General features: G+C 41.2%; 1 protein-coding gene across 1 annotated transcript in view; it reads left to right on the forward strand.

The window, feature by feature from the left end:
- Positions 1 to 19,976, forward strand: part of LOC126336204 (salivary glue protein Sgs-3-like) — a 34,186-nt gene extending 14,210 nt beyond the window's left edge. The window contains exons 2-3 of the mRNA XM_049999708.1: positions 18,747 to 18,836; positions 19,095 to 19,976. Of these exons, the coding sequence (XP_049855665.1) occupies positions 18,747 to 18,836; positions 19,095 to 19,737 (733 nt within the window). The 3' untranslated portion in view covers positions 19,738 to 19,976. The remainder of the gene's footprint in view (positions 1 to 18,746; positions 18,837 to 19,094) is intronic.
- Positions 19,977 to 27,164: the final 7,188 nt, after the last annotated feature.

The raw sequence follows: 27,164 nt of genomic DNA on the forward strand, positions 1-27,164 counted from the left end.
TCCTATATAAAAGATACCAACCATTTCCTCGACTCACTCTTCATAGTTCCTTTCCCTTTACCACACGGTGTCCTGCTTTTCACTGTTTATGCCACCTTCCTGTACACTAACATTCTTAATGCCCATGGCCTTACTGCTGTGGAACACAACCTTTCCAGACGCCCTATGGATTCCAAACCAACAACCTTCTTCCTGGTCTCCATGATCAACTATATCCTCACCCACAATTACTTCTCCTTTGAAGGCATTACCTACAAACAAATCTGCAGTACGGCTATGGGCACCTGCATGGCACCATCCTATGCTAACCTACTCATGGGCCATCTAGAGGAATTCTTCCTAAAAACCCAGAATCATAAACCCCTCACTTGGTTCAGATTCATTGATGACATCTTTGCTATCTGGATTGAAGGTGAGGACACCTTATTCACATTCCTCCAGAATCTCAAGAACTTCTCCCCGATTTGCTTCACCTGGTCCTACTCAGCCAACAAGCCATTTTCCTAGATGTTGACCTCCATCTCAGAGATGGCTACATCAGTACCTCCGTCCATATCATACCTACTAACCACCAGCAATATCTCCACTTCAACAGCTGAAATCCGTTTCATATCAAGAAGTCTCTTCCGTACAGCCTAGCTACCAATGGTCATTGCATCTGTAGTGATGAGCGGTCCCTCTCTAAATATACTGAGGGTCTTACTGAAGCCTTCACTGACCATAATTATCCTCCCATCCTTGTACAAAAACAAATCTCCTGTGCCTTATCTTTCCAGTCTCCCTCCACCTCCCTAAGTCCCACAGTCCAGCCACAGAGGAGCATTCCCCTCGTAACTCAGTACAATCTAGGACTGGAGCAACTGAAGTACATTATCCGCCAGGGTTTTGATTACCTCTCATTGTGCCCTGAAATGAGAAATGTCGTACCCACTATCCTTCCCACCCCTCCTACTGTGGTATTCCGCCATCCAATGGACCTACACACTATACTTTTCCATACTCACACAACCCCTGCTCTCAATCCCTTACCTCATGGTTCATACCACTGTGTAATAGACCTAGATGCAAGACCTTTCCCATACATCCTCCTACCACCACCTACTCCAGTCCTGTCACTAACATTACCTATCACATCAAAGGCAGAGCTACCTGCGAAACCACTCATGTGATCTACAAGCTAAGCTTCAACCACTGTGGTGCGTTCTATGTAGCCATGACAACCAACAAGCTGTCTGTCCGCATGAACGGCCACTGACAAACTGTGGCCAAAAACCAAGTGGACCATTCTGTAGCTTAACATGCTGCCAAACATGATACTCCTCCTCTCAATGATTGCTTCACAGCCTGGGCCATATGGATCCTTCCCACCAACACCAGCTCTTCTGAATTGTGCATGTGGGAACTTTCCCTGCAATACATCCTACGTTCCCGTTACCCTCCTAACCTCAATTTTCGTTAGTCACTGTCCTCGCCCATCCAGCCCCTTCCTTGTTCCCATTCGAGCACTACGCAGTCATCATTTCACTGCCACACCCAGTCTTTTAATTTCTTTTATTTTTATTTTTATTTCTCTCCTTTACACTACTTATCCCCGCCCCCCCCCCCCCCCCCCCTCCACACCTTCTCTCCTACGCTCCATCTAAACTGCAACACTTCACTGTGCGCCACTCCCGCCATACTATCCCTCCCCCTCCCCACACCAACCTCCTCCTTACCCCCACCCAATCGCCACTCCAATCATGCACTGGTGCTGCTGCTTGCAGTGTTGTTTCAGCTCTCTGAGACTGCAGACGTGTGTGCAAGTTGCGCTTGGGTGAGTGTGTGTGTGCGTGTGTGTATGTGTGTCTTCTGCTGACAAAGACCTTAATGAATGAAAGCTATGATTGTGTGAATCTTTTTATTGTGCCTATCGCAACTCAGTGTCTTCGCTATATAGTGAGTAGCAACTTTCCTTCTCTCATTAGTAGGAAAAATGAACACGATTCACAGAGACATTCCTAGTAGTGTAACATTTCTGACTTCCTTTCCAGTCATCAAAACTCTGATAAGACAGAAAGTGTCCTGACTGTGTACCAAGAAATAACAATAAAAACATCATTATTTTCAGCACACTAAATCCTGAAGCAGCAGTGAGTGAAGAAGGGAAAAAAACCCAACAAAAATTGTTATTTTTGGAGTATGGTTGAATGCCATTGACCAGATAAATCATAAATATTCTACTACGGTTGCTCAGAGACGACTGCTGCATGTCTTATAGTACAGTATCCTAGACAAAGAAGCAACAAATTTATGTATCATCTACAGTTAAATAATAAAATAATACTCTGGAGAAGGATTTCATTCTTCAGCTGGTAAATGAACTGACAAATTGAAAACAACAAAAGTCAGAAAGATAGCAAGAAATCCAATCAAATTGGAGTATGCAAAGATAAGAAGACCAACAACACTTGCAAATAATTTGGAAAGAAGCACGAGTCATACCTGCCTACAAGAAGGGTAGAAGAAGTTATCCACAAAACTATCATCCAAAACACTTGACACTGATTTATTGTTGAATCTTAGAATATATTCTGAGCTCATACATAGTGAGGTATCTTGAACACAGTGACCTCCTCAATCCCAGCAAGCATGGATTCCAAATAAATCCAGCATGTGAAACTCAACTTGCGCTTTCTCACATGGCATAGAGAAAGCTTTATGTCAAGGCAGACTGGTAGATTTCCAAAAAGCATTTGACACAATCTATACTTATTGTCATAAGTTTAATTATGTGGGGTATCAAGCGAAACTTGTGGCTGGATTCAGGACTTTTTGGAAGGGGGGAAACAGCGTGTTATCTTGGATGGAGAGTCATCATCATATGTAGAAGTAACTTCAGGTGTACCCAGGGAAGTGTATTGAGACCCTTGCTATTCATGTTGTATATTAATGACTCATGGATAGTATTAATATTAATCTCAGGCTTTTTGCATGATGCAGTTGTCTGTAATAAAGTACTGTCTGAAAGAAGTTGCATAAATATTCAGTCAGATGTTGATAAGATTTCAAAGTGGTGCGAAGACTGGCAACTTGCTTTAAACGTTCAGAAATGTAAAACTGTGCACTTCACAAAATAAAAAAAAGGTAGTATCCTATTACTACAATATCAGTGAGTCACTGTTGGAATTGGCCAACTCATACAAATACCTGGATGTAACATTTTGTAGAGATACAATACACAGGTTGAGTCATGGGCAAAGCAGGTGGCAGGCTTTGGTTAATTCATAGAATGCTGGGGAAGTGCAATCAGTCTACAAAGGAGATTGCTTACAAATCACTCATGTGACTGGTTTTAGAGTATTGCACAAGTGAGTGGGTCCCATACCAAAAAGGTCAAACAGGGAATATTGAACATATTTGGAGAAGGGCAACATGAATGGTTACAAGTTTGAATGCTCCATTGGATAGTGTCACAGAGGTATTGAAGGAAATGAACGGGAAGACTCTTGAAGATAGATGTAAACTATTCTGAGAAAGTCTGTTAACATAGTTCAAGAAGCAGCTTTCAGTGATAACTCAAGGAATATCCTACAATTGCCTACATGTCACTATTATATTGATCGTGAGGATAAGATTAGAATAATTACTGCATGAACAGAGCCATTCAAATAATCACTCTTCCCATGCTCCATATGTAAATGGAACAGAAAGAAACCCTAAAAACTGGTTCAATGGGACATACCATATGCCACGCACTTCACAGTGGTTTGCAGAGAACCGATGTAGAAGTAGGTGTAGATGTAACATAAACAAAGCTGCATGTGGGTAAATGTGTACAAAAGTATCAATAAAATGCTTAAAGTGTGATTTCAGTGTTTAGAAACAGTAAGCGGTAGTACGAAGGGTGTTTGAAAAGTCCGTGCAAAAATAAAAACTACTTACGTGTTTGGGGTGAACCTTATTTTCCAACATAGTGTCATTTTAGACTTATACACTTCATCCAACGCTGCTCTAATTTGTTGATTCCTTCCAAATAATCGGAATTGTCCAAGTCTACAAAAGATCTATTAATTGCTACATTCACCTTTTCATTTGAATAAAATCTTCGTCCCGCCAGCCATTTCTTCAAATTGGGGAACAAATAGCAGTCCGAGGGAGCCAAGTCTGGAGAATAGCGGGGATGTGAAACGAGTTGGAATCCTATTTCCATTAATTTTGCGACCACAACTGCTGAGGTGTGTGCTGGTGTATTGTCATGATGGAAAAAGACCTTTTTGCGGTCCAGTCATCAGCGTTTTTCTTGCAGCTCCATAATGATGAATAGTTTTCATCTGTAATAGTTTTACCCTTTTCCATATAGTCGATGAGGATTACCCTTGTGAATCCCAAAAGATAGTCACCATAACCTTTCCGGCTGAAGGAATGGTCTTTGCCTTTATTGGTGCAGATTCTCCATTGGTAAACCATTGTTTAGATTGTTGTTTGGTCTCTGGAGTATAGTAATGTATCCATGTTTCGTCTACAGTGATGAAACAATGCTTAAAGTCCTGCGGATTCTTCCTGAACAGCTGCAAACCATCCTTGCAACACTAAACAATTCCATTTTTGGTCAAGCGTGAGCAATCGTGCAACCCATTTTGCAGATAAATTTCTCATGTCCAAATGTTTATGCAAAATATTATGTACCCATACATTCAAGATGCCTGCAGCACTAGCAATCTGGAGTCGTAACCTCCACAGGGCGCCCAGAACGTTCAGCATCACTTGTGCCCATATGGCCACTCCAAAAATTTTGAAACCACTTATAAACTGTTCTAATCAAAGGTGCTGAGTCACTGTAATGTTTATCAAGCTTCTCTTTAGCCTCCTGAGGCCTTTTGGCTTTCATAAAGTAATGTTTAATCACCACATGAAATTCTTTTTTAGTCTATTTTTTGACAATCACTCAACTTCCTTGATTCACACAAATGCCAAACACAAAGAAGTAGACCAATATGGCTGAAAATTGGTGTGCGTTCTTTCCAAAGATGCTACTAATTAAACATGACCTCGATACACAGTGGTGGTGCCATCTCTCAGGCTTTGCATGGACTTTTCAAACGCTCCTCGTATTGGTAGTCATAGCTTTATTCATTCATAATTTCTCTTTTACAAAGATATCAGTATCTCAGTCACAGTATTACAATTTAAGAACAACAAAAATAAAGTAATTCACATAGACAAACATTTACATACTTACAGGTTTACTGTGACAAGCATGGGACACATAGTCAGCCAGAACCTTGAAGTAGGAACCATCCTGATGTGTGTCTTAAATAATTTAGGAAAACCATGTAAAACCTAAATCATGATGGTTGGATGAAGATTGGAGTCCCCACCCTCTTGAATACAAGATCTCTCTGTTTAAATTAGTGCTGCCTCATTCATTTTATCCCTAGTGTACAATACTGTTGTAAAATAAATTATTTAATAATGTAAAAGCCTAATGCTACATTGTTCATTCATTTTCCATTACCATTTACTGCACACACTATACACACACTGTGTTGTGTTGTGCAAATAATAAGGACTCATGTCAAAGTCGGTAGCTCACGATGGAACCACAATTAAGAACAGGCGCTACCTGATGCAACAGTGAATGGGAGATGTTGGTCTAGATATGCCCTCAAGAGGTTCCGTATGCCACTGATGTTGGATGCTTACTTAAGTCAGAGTGCAACTCTGCTCAGCTCACTTGTTAATCATCACTTATGACAACAGCATTGTCTTACTTCAGATCCAGTAGTGTGAGTTGTTCTAGAAATCAGAATTGTCAATTGCAGTTTATAGGCAATTGTACATTCTGTATAGAAACAAGTGATAAGTTTTGATGTTCAGAGACAGTAACATAAACATAGTGAAACTCCTGTGAACCTATGTGGACCTACATTGATTCCAAGTTAAGTACTCTAATTTGTTCAGATTATTGTACAATGATGTAATATTTCATGTGTGTAGTACTACGTGCTCGGCCTTCTTCAGAAGTAAACCTAGAATTGCATATTGTTTCATGACACTACACATACTATTAGCTGACTTAACGTCCATTTTATGTACAGCAATGTCCCATTTGAAAACTGAGAAGCATCCCTATATAACAAATGTGCAATTGCGGTCAGAAAGAGGATAAGGTGTTAGTGTTACACATGTCTATAATTTTTGTTGATTATTATTAATAGACTAATGGTCAATGGGCTATGCCTTTTACTAGCAATTAAAATATCCTTGGGTTAAAACTCTTTCAGTGCTTAAATTTTGGCAGCTGAAGATTTCCGTTGCAAGAAGTCACCCTGTTTCCGCCCACAAACCTGACAAAGATGGCAAAGGAATGCAGAGAGGCTCAGGGCACTCTCTTATCTTTGGGGTGAAAAATTTCCCCTATATGGTAGAAGACTCATTAATGATCAACATCATAAGGATGCAGAAAGAAATGGAAACCACTGCATTAAAGATATAAAAAGTGTATCCACTGGACCTGTTCCCTATAGTAGAAAAAATCTCTCCATTGGCAAAAGATTCTGGATTGGTTACCCATTTGGATCTCTGGAAGAAGACTGCAAGGGGCAGATGACCATGAGAAAAAGACTGAATAACCAACAATGTTGTAACATTCTATAAGTTGGAGTGTGGAATGTCAGAAGTTTGAATGTGGTAGCGGAAGCTAGAAATCTGAAAAGGGAAATGCAGAAACTCAGCCTAGATACAGTGGGGCACAGTGAAAAGAAATTGAAAAAAGATAAGGATTTCTGGATAGGTAAATATAGGGTAATATTAATAGCAGCAGATTTTTGGAAAAATATTACCCATACAATTCTGAAGATAGTGAGGGCAGATAAGTGTAACAACCATCGCACAATCAGCTTAACAGCTCATGCATCAAAGCTGCTGACAAGGATAAGATACAGAAGAATGGAAAAGGAAACTGAGAATCCATTAGGTGGTTATCTGTTTGGCTTTTAGGAAAGTTAAAGGTACCAGAGAGTCAGTTCTGACATTGTGATTGATAGTAGATGCAAGACTGAAGAAAAATCAGGACATGTTATTGGATGTGGTTACCTGAAAAAAGTGTTCAACAGTGTAAAATGGTGCAAGATGTTTGAAATTCTGAGAAAAATAGGAGTAAGGGAAAGACGTGAAAGATACAATATGCACAAGAACCAAGAGGTAAATAAGGCTGGAAGACCAAAATGAAGTGTTCATATTCAAATGAGTGTAAGACAGCTGTGGTCTTTCACCTCTATTGTTCGCTATACACATCGAAGAAGCAGTCATGGAAATAAAAGAAAGGTTCAGGAATGGAATTAAAATTCATGGCGAAAGGACATCAACGATAAGATTTGCTGATGACATTATTATCCTCAGTGAAACTGAAGAAGAATTACAGGATCTGTTGAATGTAATGAACAGTCTAATGATTAAGGAATACAGATTCAGAATAAACCAGAAAAATATGAAATTAATGAGGAGCAGCAGAAATGAGAATAATGAAAAACATAAAAATTGGTGATCATGAAGTAGACAAAGTTAAGGAATTCTGCTACCTTGGAAGCAAAATAACGGTAACTTATGATGGACAAAGCAAGGAGGACATAAAAAGCAGACTAACACAGGCAAAGAGGCAGTCCTGGCCAAGAGCAGTTTCATAATATCAAACACAGGCACTAACTTAAGGAAGAAATTTCTGAGAATGTACGCTTGAAGCATAGTGGTAAGGTAGTGAAACATGGACAGCGTGAAAACAGAGGAGTATCAATGCATTTGAGATGTGATGCTGCAGAAAACTGTGTGGACTGATAGATTAGCAATCTACATCTACATCTATACTCTGTGAACCACAGTGAAGTGTATGGCAGAAGGTACATCCCACAGTACTGGTTATTAGAGCTTTTTCTTGTTCTATTGATGTATGGATTGTGGGGAAAATGATTGTTTACATGCCTCTGTGCATGATCTAATTAATCTTATCCACACAATCACTATAGGAGTGATACATAGGGGGTTGTAATATATTCCTAGAGTCATCTTAAAACTGGTTCTTGAAACTTTGTTAATAGACCTTCTGGGATAGTTTCTGTCTACCTTTAAGAGTCAGTTCTTTCAACACCTCAGTGGTATTCTCCTGTCAGTCAAAGAAACCTGTGACCATTCATGCTGCCCTTCCCTGTATACATTCTGTAGCCCCTGCCAGTCCTGTTTGTATAGGTCCCACAAACTTGGCCTATATTCTAGGATATGTCATATGAGTGATTTGTAAGCAATTTTCTTTACAGACTGATTGCATTTCCATAGTATTCTACCAATGAAACAAAACTTGCATCCTGCTTTACCTGTGACTGAGCCTATGTGATTACTCCACTTCATGTCCCTACTAAGGGTTACACCCAAGTATTTAAATGAGTTTACAGATTCCAGTGGTGACTCACTAATATTATATTCAGAGTATACTATTTTTTTTGTTTTGTAACATTTAAGACAAGTTGCTAATGACTGCACCACTTCGAAATTTTATCGAGGTCTAACTAAATATTTCTACAGTTTCATTCAGAGGGCATTTCGTTGTAGATAACTGTGCCATCAGTGAAAAGATAATATGAATATTGCCCAAAAGATCATTAATGTTGTATGTTTGGTTGTCACAACAGTAGTTCGTAGGCTAGGAAGCAACAGACCAGGCACACTACAGAATATCTGTAGACAGTGCTATAACTGTGTAATCAAACAGATTTACATATCTTTTGAGAAGCAATCATGTAGAACATAACAAGCATTTCCAATATCTGAATAAAGTCTTTTGTCAGCTCAAAAGTAAACTATCTTTCGAACTTTCCTGATTCTCGCAGACCTAACTACACTCCTGGAAATTGAAATAAGAACACCGTGAATTCATTGTCCCAGGAAGAGGAAACTTTATTGACACATTCCTGGGGTCAGATACATCACATGATCACACTGACAGAACCACAGGCACATAGACACAGGCAACAGAGCATGCACAATGTCGGCACTAGTACAGTGTATATCCATCTTTGCAGCAATGCAGGCTGCTATTCTCCCATGGAGACGATCGTAGAGATGCTGGATGTAGTCCTGTGGAATGGCTTGCCATGCCATTTCCACCTGGCGCCTCAGTTGGACCAGCGTTCGTGCTGGACGTGCAGACCGCGTGAGACGACGCTTCATCCAGTCCCAAACATGCTCAATGGGGGACAGATCCGGAGATCTTGCTGGCCAGGGTAGTTGACTTACACCTTCTACATCACATTGGGTTGCACGGGATACATGCGGACGTGCATTGTCCTGTTGGAACAGCAAGTTCCCTTGCCGGTCTAGGAATGGTAGAACAATGGGTTCGATGACGGTTTGGATGTACCGTGCACTATTCAGTGTCCCCTCGACGATCACCAGAGGTGTACGGCCAGTGTAGGAGATCGCTCCCTACACCATGATGCCGGGTGTTGGCCCTGTGTGCCTCGGTCGTATGCAGTCCTGATTGTGGCGCTCACCTGCACGGCATCAAACATGCATACGACCATCATTGGCACCAAGGCAGAAGCGACTCTCATCACTGAAGACGACAAGTCTCCATTCATCCCTCCATTCACGCCTGTCGCGACACCACTGGAGGCGGGCTGCACGATGTTGGGGCGTGAGCGAAAGACGGCCTAACGGTGTGCGGGACCGTAGCCCAGCTTCATGGAGACGGTTGCGAATGGTCCTCGCCGATACCCCAGGAGCAACAGTGTCCCTAATTTGCTGGGAAGTGGCGGTGCGGTCCCCTACGGCACTGCGTAGGATCCTACGGTCTTGGCGTGCATCCGTGCGTCGCTGCGGTCCGGTCCCAGGTCGACGGGCATGTGCACCTTCCGCCGACCACTGGCGACAACATCGATGTACTGTGGAGACCTCACGCCCCACGTGTTGAGCAATTCAGCGGTACGTCCACCTGGCCTCCCGCATGCCCACTATACGTCCTCGCTCAAAGCCCGTCAACTGCACATACGGTTCACGTCCACGCTGTCGCGGCATGCTACCAGTGTTAAAGACTGCGATGGAGCTCCGTATGCCACGGCAAACTGGCTGACACTGACGGCGGCGGTGCACAAATGCTGCGCAGCTAGCTCCATTCGACGGCCAACACCGCGGTTCCTGGTGTGGCCGCAGTGCTGTGCGTGTGATCATTGCTTGTACAGCCCTCTCGCAGTGTCCGGAGCAAGTGTGGTGGGTCTGACACACCGGTGTCAATGTGTTCTTTTTTCCATTTCCAGGAGTGTAACTATGACATAGGCAGCTGCTGTCCCATGGAGCTGACCTGCCAAACTGAGATTATCTGCACTGATGAAATGAAATTCGGGTGCTGTTGTTGGCGTCCTTTATGCCAATGCTGGAGAGGGTGCTGGTGGATGTAGTCTTCTCAGAAAGGTGAGGTGTGGCACCTGATCTGCATATACTGCCATGCTGGTGCCATCCCTCAGCATCCACAGATACTGAAGTTTGCACTGGTGAGCTTCTGACAGCCAGCACACAAGTGGTGCCTTAAAATGACACCACGACCCCCTCCCCTCCTAAAATCTCCATATGGTCATCAAGTATGGATGAGTAACATGATGATGATGGGAAGGAGGGCAAGATGCAGCAGGTAGTGAAGGAATGGGGTCAGTAGCTGCAGCCATCCAGACTGTGTCCTGAGCTTGTCCAGTACCATATGCCTGAAACCTGACCTAAGTGCACACCCTTGCATCCTGATGTAGTGCAGCCAGCGTGGCCACTGAAGCCAATGTCAGGAGCAGAGGTGGCTCATGGCCTGTTGAAGGAGGTGATGATGAAGGCATCCAGGTCCATCGACTCTAGGTCCAATGCCACTGATCCTGAGAGCACCATGTGTCAAAGATTATAGAGGTGGAGGTTGCAGCAAATGTGATGGCGAAGGCAGCCTCAGCCTCATGGGTACTGGGTCTGAAAGCAAAGAGCCCACAGCAGTGTCACTAATGTCACATGGATGCAACTGGTTGTGATGGTGCCTCAGTATGGCACAACCATGTAAGAGACACATTGCACAGCCAGGGTCGCAAATGACTGTCCCCCTCTTTTCCAGTGGAGATTTCCACAAAAGCACCTGAAATAAACAGAGGCACCTGCAGAATATATAGCTGCAGCAGGTGGACAGCGTGGCAGGTGCAGCAGCTGGAACAAGGTGTGATGACGACGGCTGTGCATCAACTCCACAGGAGACATTCCATTGCATGGCTGGAATTGGTGTGAAGACAAAAACAAGAATAGAACCTGGTCACGTATGGGTAGAAATAAGTTTTTCCATTTGTTGCTTGAAGGTGCAGACAAACCATTCAGCTTCACCATTTGACTGGGGTGGAATGGTGTAGTCATGATGTAGTGGATGCCTGAGATGGCACAAAACTACTGGAACTTGGCAGTGAAAAACTGTGGGCCATTTCAAACAAAAACTTGTAGACAGGGGCTGGATTGTGGAACAGGCTGTGATGGAGTGCATCAGCACTATGAATGGAAATTTACTAAAGGCATCCACAATGGTGAGCCAACTTGTGTCCCAAAATGGGCCCTCTAAATCAAGTGTAATCTTTGCCATAGTGAACAAGGTCTAGGCCAGACGAAGAACTTTTGAGGTGGGGCCGCCTGATGTTTGGCCCAAGTGCTAACAGTGAGGAATCAACTGTTCAATGAGTTGATCCATGCCACTCCATGTGCAGTGATGATATGGCAACTGCTTCATGCGAACAACACCCTAGTGCCCTTGATTAAGGAGAGGGAGCGTTGACTGCTGAAGAATAGAAGCAATCAACACTCAAGCTGAATCCGAGTCTGTACACAACAAAATCACACCCTGTTGGACCTTGAGATCATGCTGGTGAGCAGAGTAGCAATGAACCAAAGGATTTTGAATTTGGCGTGCTGAATGTGGCCAGCCATTGTGAATGAAATGCAACAAATTACACAAAACAGGATCAGAGGCCATGGCATGAACAATCGGGCGATAATTGAGAGGAAAGTTCTGCGCCATACCCAAGTCCTGGACATTCCAGAAACAACAAAAACAGCCGAAGAATCAAATACAGAATCAGGGCCAATAGGAGGACAGGAAAATGTGTCAACATTGGCATGTTCACCCATGCACCAATAGAAAATTTTGTGTTGGTAATTGGACAAAAAACGAGTCCACCACTGAAGCTTCTGTGCAGTGCCCTGTAGAATAGCCTTGGATGGACTAAACAAGGTTTGCAGAGCCTTGTCATCTGTCACCAGGAAGAATTTGTGAACAAACATGAACTGTTGAAATTTTTTTACACCATGCACTATGTCAGTGACTTCCTTTTCAATCTGAGAGTAGTTCCATTGAGTATCTGTCAACAGTTTGTAAGCAAAGGTAATTGGATGGTCGCGAGAACTGTCTCTGTGGGCAAAATGATCCCAGTGCCACGAGAAGAGGCATCAACAGCTAAAACAACAGGCTTTGTTGGGTCAAAATGTACAAGACAGTCATCATGAAGCTATGGGTAACAGATCATACAATCTTCGTATTAGGAACCTTTGTATATAAACTCTATATTTATTAAGAACACTGTACACAACACACCATCATGTGCCAAGTGCCAGAATGAAACTAAGAACAAACCATGATGGCCACATGCATTTGAAAAAGTCAAAGATTTTGATAGTTCACTCAATTCTGGTGTTTGAAGACCCTACAGAATCCCCCACCTCCCATCCTTCCCTAGTGTGGAGCAAGGGAAGGGGTGGTGATGTAGGTTGGAGTGGTCATGTCGAAAGATGTCACCACAGGGAAAGAGTGCCCGTGGGTATAGATGCCATTAATGATGAAGTTGCATACCCACATCGGTTGGTGGAGCAGGTGGCCGAACTGAGAAACTGGGATCGTGTGGCCCATCGATGTGGGTGCATGGTGCGCCATTAGTGGAACATGAATAGATAGGTGTCCGCCGTCATCAATTGAGATGGTGATGGCTGTCGCCTCAGCATGTGGAGGGATTGCTAATACATGGAGGAGCATGACAGGGGTTATCAAATCATCCAGTGTGCATGAGGGGTGTTTAGGATGAACAGTGTGCCATCATGTAGCTGCAGAGAGAGGACGATGACAGGAAAGGATGACACATTGATGTGGAAGATGGTAATGCATGTTTCATTGGATGGCATCAGCTGGTCAGCAGAATCACTGGGATGCAGGGAAGGTGAGAGGAATCCTTCATATGCCACCTCCAAGCTGGGTGGAGGACATGAAGCACTAGCATCACACACATTGTCACACACACTATCAGAGCCAGAAGGAGAACTCGGCTCATTAGGAGCACTGCAGGTGAGAGGTCACACACAAGTGAAATCAGGGGGTGGGGGTGGGGAGTGGGGAGTGAGTCATCCTCCAAATTTGCATCTTCGTTGGGCTGACAAGCTGGTTTGAGACGCAAGATGGACAGTGTTTGTTTTTTCCCATGGAGCGGAATGTCAAATGATCTGTGGTGAGTAGCGTAACACTTTACGTGGGCTTGAGTAGAGGGAGAGGGGGAGAGACGCAGTGCAGGTCACACCATGTCATCATGCAACATCACATACTCACAAATGTGTAGGTGTTTGTGCATGAAGAAGTGAGGGCTTGTGAGTGCCCTTGACGGTGGGAGGCGTACCTGTGCGGCGAAGTGTTGGACACGTTCTACTAGCATCGGAAGTTCAAACTGTGCAGTCTTTGATGTATTGCACCAGAAGTATGAGAGTTTCCCCATACAATAAGTCTGCTAGGGAAGCTTTTAAATCCTCTTTGTAAGCCATATGGATGCCAATTAGGACAGACGAGAGAGTCTCTGGCCAAGACGTGTCATGGCAGATCAGTGCAGCTTTTAAAGTGTGGTTCTCAACCAACCCATTGCTCTGTGGGTGGCAGGCTGTTGTGCGTAATTTGTACCACACAGGCCACACAGCTTGGAAAAAAAGCCTCAAATTGTCATCCCTGGTCCATTGTGGTCAAAGAAAGGCAACCAACTGTGTGATCCAGGAGGTGATAAAGGCCCATGTGACAGAGTTGGCTGCTATATCTGTAACCAGAATGGCCTTGACCCATGACTAACATGGTGAATGATAGGATGTATCAAAAAGCCTCTGAAGGAGGAGCAGACCAACCACGACGAGATGTACTTGACGGGACCTGCCTTTGGGAATGTCAAACAAGCCCAATGGTGTGTAAGTGTGGCATTCAATCTTTGGGCGTTGGCAGAGTATGCATGCATGAGAATAATTTTTGCAGCCTGCCCTAACTCCTGTCTACATGAAATGCTCTGTTATCAGGCACATGATGGCCCAAATACTTGGATGCGCAAGGTCATGGATAGTAGCAAATATCTTACAGCACAAGACCACCAGAAGCAGAGGATGGGGTGTGCTTGTGGAAATGTCACAGAGGACCTGCAGGGAAGAACTTGGAATTCAGCAAGGCTCAATTGAGAGTGAGGCTGACTCACAGTGTAGTAATTGCTGTATGTCATCATCTGTGTGTTGGGCTGCTACTTCATCAAAGTCACAAGAGAACGAGATTGAACCAATTCATGAAATGTATTCGACGACATTGTTGTCCACATCCTTGATGTAACAGGCATTGGTGGTGAAGTGACGTATTAAGTTCATGTGTTGGAAGCTTCAGAGAAGGGAGTTGGCTGTTGGGTTACGCACTGCATTGGCCAGCAGCTTGTGGTTGGTATACATCGTCACTGACCTACCCTTGAAGTCCTTGCAGAACTGTCAAACTGCTTCACAAATGGCAAAACATTCTCAGTCAAAAGTGGACCATTTATGCTGGGAGGCGGACTTGTTTTGTGAGAAGAAACAAAGTTGTTGCACGGAACCCTCGACCTGCTGAAGGAAATTAGCTCTGATGGCTGTATCACTTACATCTGCGGTGATCGACATTGGAGCACTGGAGACTGGGAGCAAAAGAGTGATAGTGTTCTTGAGTGCAGTTTTTAATGCATCGAATGTGTGTCACATGTCGTTACAGCACAGAACCTTGTGAAGTCTGGAAGTGTTCTTTCTCACAAGTGCATCAGTGAATGGTGCTTCCAGGATCTAGCACATGGGATGTGTTGCAGACAAAAGTTTATCATGCCTAGAAAATGGCATAGATCACAGTAAGTCTCAGCAGAGGAAGGTCATGGATAAAGGTGACTCATTCCAACGTGGGGCAGATTCCTTCTGCAGAGACAGTACAGACTAGGAATGTCACACTAGCAGCTCACACTTGCAATTTGTCATCACTGATCACAACTCCATTCTTGGAGAGTATATTAAGGACTCTTGACAGATGTTGTTTATGGTCCTTGGACGTAGTTGACAAAATAAGAATACCGTCTAGATATGTGTAACAGTACCGGAGTGAGAATAGTATGGAATCAATATAATGTTGCCAGGTCTGTGGACTGTTTTTTAGGCCATATAGTTTGTAGCAATACTCAATAAGTCCGAAGGGGTGATTATTGCAGTTTTGGGTATATTGTCCTTCTGCATTGGGATCTGGTGGTGTGCTTTCTGAGTCTATCACACTGAAAACTCGCACTCTGTGGAGCTGTTGGGTGAATTCCTGTCTGTGCAATATCAGGTAGTCATCTAAGAGTGTCTGGACATCCAGTTGTTGATAGTTTCCAAAAAATGAAATGAACCATCCTCCTTAGGAACTAAGTGGATTGGTGAGGATCAGTTACTGTTGGACAGGTGGACAATACCAAAGTCTAGCAGTTCTTGTACGGCAGTTTTTGAAAGGTGCAACTTTGTGGCGTTAAGGCATCGAGCCTTATGGCGTGCTGATGTGCCTTCCATGGTGTTCAATTGGCGACAAGTACCATTAGCAATTGCGCCTATCACCAATGGGATCCCCCGAGCAGCAACAGTGGGGGCAGATGTAGGAACACTCGCGACAATAGACATTGTTATGTCACTGACCTGCAGGAGTAGGCATTGCAGTGAGGGTGTCTGTGGCATCTGAGCCATGGCAGTATTGGTGTTATCATGTCCCTGCAATGTGCCCGTGTCATCTGCTACCTTGAGTGTGCATGTCAGGTCAGCTGATGTAGTGGTGATCAGCTATTGTAGGTGTGTGTGTCCTCGGCCCAAAGGTTGGTGGCCTCATGGCGCTGAGTTGTTAGTTGGGCCAGGGTGGCAGTGGGCTCTGCAGTGAGGTGTGCACATTCAGTTGTAGCGGCAGACAGGGTGTCACAGTGTGCAGTGGGCAGTAGAGTGGTAATGAAGACCCCTGCCGGTAGCGTAGCGTGGTGGAAGAGGCCTCCTGCTTCAAGGTCCGGTGAGAATGCGGAGTTGCATAGGAAACCCATGCCGACAACAAGGCAGTTGACATCTCAAATTCATAATGTTCAGCTGCAGTGTAAGGTGGATGAGAGATGCAGATGACGTTTGGCCAAGCCAGGGATGCAAATTGCAGAGTTGTTGGCTGCCCAGAGCTGCATAGAAGTTGGCAAAAGTGCAGGCAGAGTGCTCAACTTGAGAATGGCGCTAGCATCATTGCCCATCTCTACAAGGAAATGGAACATACTGATCCTGTCGTAGATTTCTCTACAAGGAAATGGAACATACTGATCCTGTCATAGATGCACAGTCTACCGGCGTGATGGGTGGCAGGAGTGGTTGGCAGAGGATGTGATCAGCAACCTGAAGTTTTAGTGCAAGTCGTGGCATCTATTTGGACTCATGCTTGCATTTGATTAGATGTAGGGCATGTGACAAGAATGTGCGGCATCGCCTTGCCAGTCTTCACTGCTTGGGTGGTTTAGGCTGCTGCTGAGGCAGAGGCAACGATATTTGTTGAGCAGAAACTATCACTGATAGCAGTTGATTCATGGAGTTCAAAAGTGAAGACATATGCTATGCCTGAAACTGTATAAGCAGTGTAAAATTTGGCACCGAAAGTGCTGCAGCAGTATGTGGCAAATTTGGTGCAGCCATGTTAAACATGCAATATTAGAACCAACAAAGCAAAAGAAACACAAATGCAAAGGAATACCAGCTCCATGATCTGCAACAAAAAAGTCCATATTCAAACCCAGGTGCAGGTACTGCCATGTAAAAGCAACAGGTCTGTAGCGAGAGACCTCATCACCACCTTACTGTTTTGTCTCTGGTGATGACAACAGTAATTCGTAGACTAGGAAGCAGGATACAGACCAGGTTAGGTCAGTACACTACAGCATATCAATACACAGTGCTATAATTGAGTAATCAAACACATTTACTTATCTTTTGAGAAGCAGTCATGCAGAACATTAACAAGCATTTCCTATCTCTGAATAAAGTCTTTTGTCAACTCAACAGTAAACTACCTTTCTAGCTGTGCTGTTTCTCACAGACCTAACTAACTATAACGTTGACAGCATCTGCCCCATGGGGCTTAGCTGCTGAACCGAGGTGACAATCTGCACTGACAAACTGCTCTCTGATCACTATCTTTGGTGTCTATGCCAGTGCCAGAGAGGGCAGTGGTGTTGTGTAGTCTTCCCAGAAATGGGAGGTGCACATCTTATTTGTGTACACTGTTACACTGGCACCACCCCTGGGAGTCTGCAGATGCTGACGTTCATGTTGACAGATTTTTGACAGCTAGTGCATGAGTGACGTCTTATGGTGGCACTACAATTACTATTCAACATTAACAGCAAGGGATCCAACAAGCTACCCTGGGGTACACCCAAAATCAATTCTACATTTCCATACAACTCTCCATCCTAGATAACATGCTGCATCCTTGCTAACAAGAAATGCCTAATCCAGTCACATACTTTGTTAGATACCGTGTATGTTCATACTTTTGATAATAAGCGTAGGTGTGATGTCGAGTCTATCTGACTGCCTCGATCCATGGCTTTCAGAATGTAATGTGTTTTTCATGATCTCTGTCTTCGAAATCCATGCTGGTTGACAAGGAGGGGGTCATTCTGTTCAAGATACCTCATTATATTTGAGCTCAGAATGTGTTCTAAGGTTCTACAATAAATGAATGGAAGGATTATTAGATGGTAGTTTTTTGTATCACTTCCACCATCCTTCTTGTAGAGAGGTGTGTCCTGTGCTTTCTAACTAGTGTGCGCATTTTTGTTTTGTTTTTGTTTGAGGGATCTACAATAGATTACAGTTAACAGAGGACCTAATTCAGCTGCAAATTGGGTGTGGAACCTGATAGGGATTCCCCCTGAGGCTTTATCAGTTTTAATATTTCAGTTGTTTCTCGATACCACTGACACTAATATTTATTTCACTCACCTTTTCAGTGGCATAAGAATTTAGTTGGGTAATACCTCCGTTGTAAAGGAACATTTGAAAACCGAGTTAAGCATTTCTGCTTTTGCTTTTCTACCCTCAGCTTCAGTTCCAGTCTTGTCCATGAGTGACTGGACACTAACTTTGGTGCCAGTAACGGCCATTACATATGACCAGAATTTCTTTGGATTTTTATGAAAGGTCATTTGACAATATACTGTTACAGTAGTCACTCCACGAGTTTCTCTCTTGACTGCCACTATTGGGTACATATTTATCTAGAGCATGGTTAACAGTAATTTTAAATTTGAGCCATAGTTCCTCTACATATTCCTGTCTTGTGCTAAAAGTTTCAGTTTCCTCATTGTAGTACCATACTGTTATTCCTTTGTCTAGTTTGCTGAACATATAAATCTTTCTGCTTGTTTTAGTTGCCCTTTGTGTCTTGGTATTCACTGTTGCTGTAACTGCCTCATGGTCACTGATATCAGTCCTGATGTGGACTTCCTCAACAAGATCAGGTCTGTATGTTGCCATTAGATCTAATATATTTCCATCATGAGTGGGGTTCTGAACTATCTCTTCTAGATAATTTATAGAGTATGTGTTTAGTAATTTTTCATGATATGTCTTGTCATGCACACTACTAAAAAAACTAAAGTTATCCCAATTGATTGATCGGTGATTAAAGTCTCTTCCAGTGATTACAGTATCATTAAGGAACTTATGTACAATTGATCTGAGGTTTTCTATTAAGTTAATCAACTTTGATTCCATAGGAAACTGGTGTGCACAGTGACTACAAGGAAGGATAGGAACACAGCAATTAGTTGCAATTGTACTGCCTTTTTATTATTGTTACTAGCACAAAAAGTATTGGATGAAATAAAAAGGCACCAGAAAACACCTGCAGCACCATCAACGACAGTAACAGTAACACCACAAAAATCAATAGCAGCAGGTTCATCACAAGTAGCAACAACAACAGAAGCAACAGCAACAACAAAATCATCACCATCAGCAGCAGTAAAATTACCACAAATGTTCAAACCACAATCAGTAACTGCAACTAAACCTTCGGAGGAAATAACAGCAAAACCAGCAGATACTACAACAACAGATCCACCATCAACAGAAATAGTGCCAATAAAAGAATCAAAGGCTGCAATAGCACGAAGAATCCTGTCAGCCCCAGAACCACTACCACTACCACCATCACCACCACCTCCGGCCACAGAAACAGCAGCAGCAACAACAGCAGCAGCAACTGAACCAACAACAACAGTAGCAGCAACAGCAAAACCATCAACAACAGTTGCAGCAACACAACACTGCCTAAGGAGGAGTCAAAGACCAGGTCCATCTATATCATTAAGTGAGGATTTTTTATGGCTTCAGACAAAGAAAAGAAAAAGATTGTGACAAATCAGCAAGAAAATTTGCAGATAAGTCATAACTGTTATGGAAAAAGCAGCACATTACCAGGTAATGACAAAAGAAAAAATACTTGTAAAAAAGTCAGGATAATGTGTCAGAATATTCAATGCCTCAGAAACAAAGTACTAGATCTAGAAGTAGCTTTAAATAATCTTGCTGATGTCTCTTGTATTTGTTTATCTGTACACTGGTGCAAGGCTAGTGAATTAAGTCTCATAAATATAAGCAAGTTTAATTTAGCATCACATTATTGCCAAAGTGTTTTTAAAAATGGTGGGGCATGCATTTACTGTAGAATAGGACTGCAGTTCAAAGTGAAAACAGAATTGGACCATCTAAATATAGAAAAACATTTTGAATCATGCGCCATAGAGTTAAAAACTGAGGAAAAGAGTGAAAAACTAGTTGTCATTACAATATATAGATCTCCACTGGGCGACAAAAATATATTCTTCAAAAAAATAGAAGCAGCATTAAACATTTTTTATAGTAATGAAGTGAAATTATTTTTATGTGGAGATTTTAATATTAACCTGTTAATAGAAAGTGATGACAAAAGACAGCTTTTGAGTATACTCAGCAGCTTCCACATGAAACCACTCTTTACAGATGCCACCAGAATAACAGAACTGTCATCTTCTCTTTTAGACAATATTTTCAAAAATATGGAGAATGGTATCACTGAGCCACTAAACGTAAACTTAGGTCTTTTGGATCACAATACACTATTAACATACATAAATTACTCTATCCCCAAGGCAGTAAAATATAAGTGGAGATACAAAAGGCACTTCTATACAGAAAAAGTGAATACTTTCATCCAGTTGTCAGCTAATGAAACCTGGGAAGATGTCTTTGCACAAACAACAACCGAGGAATCTTTCAATGCTTTTTCTAGTACATTCATGTCCCTATTTGAGATGTGTTTCCCAAAAAAGCTCACAAAGATCAATGTCATTCCTAGGAACACAAGCCAATGGATAACACCTGCTATTAGGGTATCTAGTCAAACACTAAAACATATCAGTCAACTCAAAAAAGATAACAAAGATCAACACTTCACAGATTATGTAAAGACATACAAGAAAATTTACAGGAAGGTGATCAAAAAAGCCAAGACAATGCACAATGACAGTGTAATTGCTGGGTCAGCAAACAAAACGAAAGCTATATGGAATGTAGTAAAAAAAGAAATAGGCCCAAGCAAAAATGTTACAAATCCAGATGACTTTGTTTCAAAAGATGATCAAGGTGTGCCAGTCAGAAATCTTACTTTAGAAAATTACATTAATGACTACTTCATAAATAGTCCAATCAATCTGATTAAAAATTGTTCTAAGATTAGTAGAACATCAATCCCAGAAAAACCAAGTGTTAATTCATTATTGCTACCTCCCATGAACAAATTGGAAGTTAATCGAATAATAAAAACAATGAAGAATAAAATGTCCTCAGGGATTGACGAGATACCTTGCTCAGTCATGATGAGATGTGCTAGTGTCATATCAGACCCACTCTCACACATAATAAACATATCATTTTCAGGAGGTGTCTTTCCACAACAATTAAAAATTGCAAAAGTAAAACCATTGTATAAAAAGGGCAATATACATGAAGTGGGAAACTATAGACCAATAGCTTTATTATCGGTATTTTCAAAAGTAATAGAGAGAGTCATGAAAAACAGAATTACAAATTACCTCAAGAAATTCAATCTATTGTCCGTAAACCAACATGGCTTTTGCAAAAGAATGAGTACAGAGTCAGCCATCACCCAATTCATTGAAAATATTGTAACGGGGCTAGATAAGAACAACAGTACAATAGGAATAAATTTGGACCTCTCAAAGGCATTTGATACTGTCCAACATGATATCCTGCTAGACAAATTAGAATATGCCAGTATACGAGGAGTAGCTAAAGAGTGATTTCAGTCATATCTCCATAATAGGAAACAGGTAGTAGAAATTGCAACAACAAACAGTAAAAACCAAAGTATTGTTTACAGATCGGATATTCAGACTGTGCCAATTGGGGTACCACAGGGGAGTGTTCTAGGACCTCTCCTATTTCTTCTTTACATAAATGATATCAAGATTCCAGTAAATGGTACACATGTAACCCTGTTTGCAGATGACACAAACATTGTAGTAACTGACATAAACCAGGTATTGCCAACATCTGCAACCAGAGTTATAGAATATTTGCAAAATTGGTTTGAAGTGAACAAATTAACCATAAATATCTCTAAAACTAATTATATCCATTACAGGAAAGCAAAGTCACACTCTGATCTAGATCTCAGAATACAAAATAAAGACATTGTAAGAGTTGCTACCACAAAATTCTTAGGTGTACATATAGACAAAAATTTAGACTGGAAATCCCATATCCTGTATCTCTCACATAAGTTAAGCTCTGCTTGCTTTGCTTTACTTGTTATTAGCTTTGTATGTAGTATGGAATGTAGCAGAACTGTTTACTTTGCTTATATACATTCTGATATTACCTATGGCCTCACCTTCTGGGGTCATAGTAAGAAAAATCTCAAAACCATCTTCACTCTACAAAAACGAGCTGTTAGAATAATTACCAATAGTTCAAGGCTAACTCCTTCAAAGCAATTATTTAAACAGCTGAATATTCTACACCTACCGTGCCTCTATATACAGAAAAGTGTAATTAATGTAAAAAGAAATATTAACAATTTCCAATCCAACTCAGATCTACATACTTACAACACAAGAAAGTGCAATGACATTCATATAAAAAGAGTGAACAAGGCTTTGGCACAGAAACAAACAAACATACAAAGAAGCAGATTGTATAACACACTACCGGTAAAGATAAAAGAAATAAAAAAATTGTCTTCATTTAAAGAAGCAGTATTCAAATTTTTAATGACCAACTGCTATTATAGTGTAAAAGAATATCTGGAATAGCTTCATACTAAACAATTATATTTATGTACTCTGTGCCAATAGTAATTTTTATATGACTATTGCTATGATCTAAATAAATCATATGTACAAAAGTGCTAGAATTGTATGTGTTATATCTAAATATCAACTGTGTATTCCATGTAAAAAGTCTTTCTCATACATCAATGCAAATAATCAAAGTTGTACATGCTATTTCAGTGTGGTCTGTTGTTATGTAGTCGACTGTGCACATCTGTATGTTGTATAGTATTGTTCACCCTATATGTGTGTGTATATATATACTATGTATTTTTTGACGAAATCCATGCAATGTACATTGTCTCTGGATGAATAAACTACTACTACTACTACTACTACTAATATGTCAGCTATAAATATCCATCTTCAGTGCAGTTGCGTGAGTTATAGTCCAACAAATTTGCAGGCACTGTACTGCTGTATAGGCAGAAATCCAGTTGTCAGGCTGTGAACACATGTGCTATTGTATTGGAAGGCTAGGTGGCATCTGGTGGCGGAATTGAACACAAACTTTATGTGCAAACTATTAAGTACCACACATACAAATCTGATATTTACAGCAGTATTTTAAACATGTTGGAATTTTAATGTAAATCTTCTTAGAGACCAGATGACTCCTGTTTATTATTGTAGGGTATCAAATTTGCCTCATTCCATTGTAAATTAATATACAAGGTGTCTCATTTGTTATGAACATCTAATATAACAGTCTGTCCGGAAGTAAAATTAAAAAAAAAAAAGTATCAAGCAGATGTAGTTATCAGAGGAACATAAACTAGCATGACTGCCTTTTTGTAACTTTGTTCATTACAAAGACATGAAGTGCAGTACTTCTTTTTTAAATAACACCCTATATTTTGTATTCCATAGACCACTTCCACTCCTCAAGACTTATTCAAAAGCATATCATTTTGTGCCAGTCACATAAACATGAGGTAACTGACATAATGTAATGGAGGTGAGGTTAGTAAACAAATGGGAATACAAAGAAAATGCACGCTGGTCATTCAGTGAACCATCTTCAGCTGAAGGTTAGTATGAGTACAGTGTGCACCTTTGAAGATAACATAGAACAATTACTCTTCTATGGAAAATGCATGTTAGCAGAAAAGTAATTGCAATAATGTTTTCTTTTTTACAATACAAGTACATGTAGTACAGTTCTCCATTACTTTTTCAATGATATGGCCTATACAGTAATGACATTGCTTGGTTAAAAATTGCACCGGCATTATTTTCCTCTAATTATGGTTGACAGTAGGCACAATGCTACTCAGGATAGGGACTGAGCAGAGACTGATATCCTGACAAGAACACATGTTTCCAACAAACTTTTTTTGTCTTGTTGTGATTGGACACTTCAATCCAAGGCATTGCAGCGATCTTAGAAATTACACAGAGAAATTTGCCACAGTTACTATTATTACTTATATTGCAATGAATCCACATATGAGTACACAGCAGCTTGAGCAGGAGATTAGTATTACTATGCTACCAGTTCCATCCTTATCATGTACGCTCACACCAAGAATTGCTCATTTTCCAGAATCATGAACAGTTCTGTTAATGGGCACAGCAGCAAATCCTTACCAACCAAACCTCCTTCTCTGATGTTCTTTTTACTGATGAGTGTTGCTTCTCAAACAAAGGTAAAAACAAAGTGCATGCTTAGACAGGTGGAACGTAAGCATCAATAGAAAGTTATTGTCTGTTGTAGGGTGCTTGGTACTACAATTATTGACCCTTATTTCATCAATGGTAATTTAAATGGCAGGATATATGCCACTTACTCACATGAATGCTTCCGTGTCCATTGGATGAAGTGCTGCTGAGAACCAGAATGGCTATTTGGTACCAACACAATGATATCCAGCACATAATGCCTTGCTTGCGTCATGTTCTGGACCAAAGCTATACTGTGAGGTGTAATGGCCTTGGAGTAACAGTGAATTTGCCTGCTCAATCATTTCGCTTAACTCACGGGACCTTTTTTCTAAAATATTTTGTCTGTCACTGTATTTCAACAACTTCAAACAAAATGCAGGAATGTTTCATCATTGCTTGTAATTCACATTAGCAGGCAATACTGTAAGCAGTGATGGATTATTTCACCCAATTTGTGAACCAATGTATCACTGTTCTTGATCACAAATTTGGACACCTTTGAATGTTCTAGCCCTGTTCGTGCCCATGGTGGATTACCAATACTACAAAATAGTATTAAATATCCATGTTTTTGTTAACAGTACTTACTAAGTTATCAGGAGAAAGAAAATGGCGTTCTACAGATTGGAGCGTGGAATGTCAGATCCCTTAATCGGGCAGGTAGGTTAGAAAATTTAAAAATGGCAAATGGATAGGTTAAAGTTAGATATAGTGGGAATTAGTGAAGTTCGGTGGTAGGAGGAACAAGACTTTTGGTCAGGTGAATACAGGGTTATAAATACAAAATCAAATAGGAGTAACGCTGATGTAGGTTTAATAATGAATAAGAAAATAGGAGTATGGGTAAGTTACTACAAACAGCATAGTGAACCCATTATTGTGGCCAAGATAGACATGAAGCGCACACCTACTACAGTAGTACAAGTTTATATGCCAACTAGCTCTGCAGATGACGAAGAAATTGATGAAATGTATGATGAGATAAAAGAAATTATTCAGGTAGTGAAGGGAGATGAAAATTTAATAGTCATGAGTGACTCGTATTCGAGAGTGGGAAAAGGGAGAGAAGGAAACATAAAAGGTGAATACGGATTGAAGCTAAGAAATGAAAGAGGAAGCCACCTGGTAGAATTTTGCACAGAGCATAACTTAATCATAGCTAACACTTGGTTCAAGAATCATGAAAGACGGTTGTATACATGAAGAACCCTGCAGATACTAAAAGGTATCAGATAGATTATATAATGGTAAGACAGAGATTTAGGATCCAGGTTTTAAATTGTAAGACATTTCCAGGGGCAGATGTGGAGTCTGACCACAATCTATTGGTTATGACCTGTAGATTAAAACTGAAGAAACTGCAAAAATGTGGGAAATTAAGGAGATGGGGCCTGGATAAATTGAAAGAACCAAATGTAGTACAGAGTTTCAGGCAGAGCATAAGGGAACAATTGACAGGAATGGGGGAAAGAAGTACAGTAGAAGAAGAATGGGGAGCTTTGAGGGACGAAATAGTGAAGGCAGCAGAGGCTCAAGTAGGTAAAAAGATGAGGGCTAGCAGAAACCCTTGGTAACAGAAGAAATATTGAATTTAATTAATGAAACGAGAAAATATAAAAATGCAATAAATGAAGCAGGCAAAAAGGAATACAGACGTCTCAAAAATGAAATCAACAGGACGTGCAAAATGGCTAAGCAGGGATGGCTAGAGGACAAATGTAAGGATGTAGAGGCTTATCTCACTAGGGGTAAGATAGATACTGCCTACAGGAAAATTAAAGAGACCTTTGGAGAAAGGAAAACCACTTGCATGAATATCAAGAGCTTTGATGGAAACCTAGTTCTAAGCAAGGAAGGGAAAACAGAAAGGTGGAAGGAGTATATAGAGGGTCTATACAAGGGCGATGTACTTGAGGACAATATTATGGAAATGGAAGAGGATGTAGATGAAGATGAAATGGGAGATATGATACTGCATGAAGAGCTTGACAGAGCACTGAAAGACCTGAGTCAAAACAAGGTCCCTGAAGTAGACAACATTCCATTAGAACTACTGACAGCCTTGGGAGAGCCAGTCAAGACAAAACTCTACCATCTGGTGTGCAAGGTGTATGAGACAGGCAAAATAGCCTCAGACTTCAAGAAGAATATAATAATTTCAATCCCAAAGAAAGGAGGTGTTGACAGGTATGAAAATTACTGAACTACCAGTTTAATAAGTCACAGCTGAAAAATACTAACGCGAATTCCTTACAGACGAATGGAAAAACTGATAGAAGCCGACCTCGGGGAAGATCAGTTTGGGTTCCGTAGAAATGTTGGAACACTTGAGACAATACAGACCCTACGACTTATATTAGAAGAAAGATTAAGGAAAGGCAAACCTACATTTGTAGCATTTGTAGAATTAGAGAAAGCTTTTGACAATGTTGACTGGAATACTCTCTTTCAAATTCTGAAGGTGGCAGGGGTAAAATACAGGGAGAGAAAGGCTATTTACAATTTGTACAGAAACCAGATGGCAGTTATAAGAGTCGAGGGACATGGAAGGGAAGCAGTGGTTGGGAAGGGAGTGAGACAGGGCTGTAGTCTATCCCCAATGTTATTCAATCTGTACATTGAGCAAGCAGTGAAGGAAACAAAAGAAAAATTCGGAGTAGGTATTAAAGTCCATGGAGAAGAAATAAAAACTTTCAGGTTCATCGATGACATTGTAATGGTGTCAGAGAGCAAAGGACTTGGAAGAGCAGTTGAACAGAATGGACAGTGTCTTGAAAGGAGGATATA

Source organism: Schistocerca gregaria, chromosome 2 (genome assembly GCF_023897955.1).
Source record: "Schistocerca gregaria isolate iqSchGreg1 chromosome 2, iqSchGreg1.2, whole genome shotgun sequence".
Classification (NCBI taxonomy): Eukaryota; Metazoa; Arthropoda; class Insecta; order Orthoptera; family Acrididae; genus Schistocerca; species Schistocerca gregaria.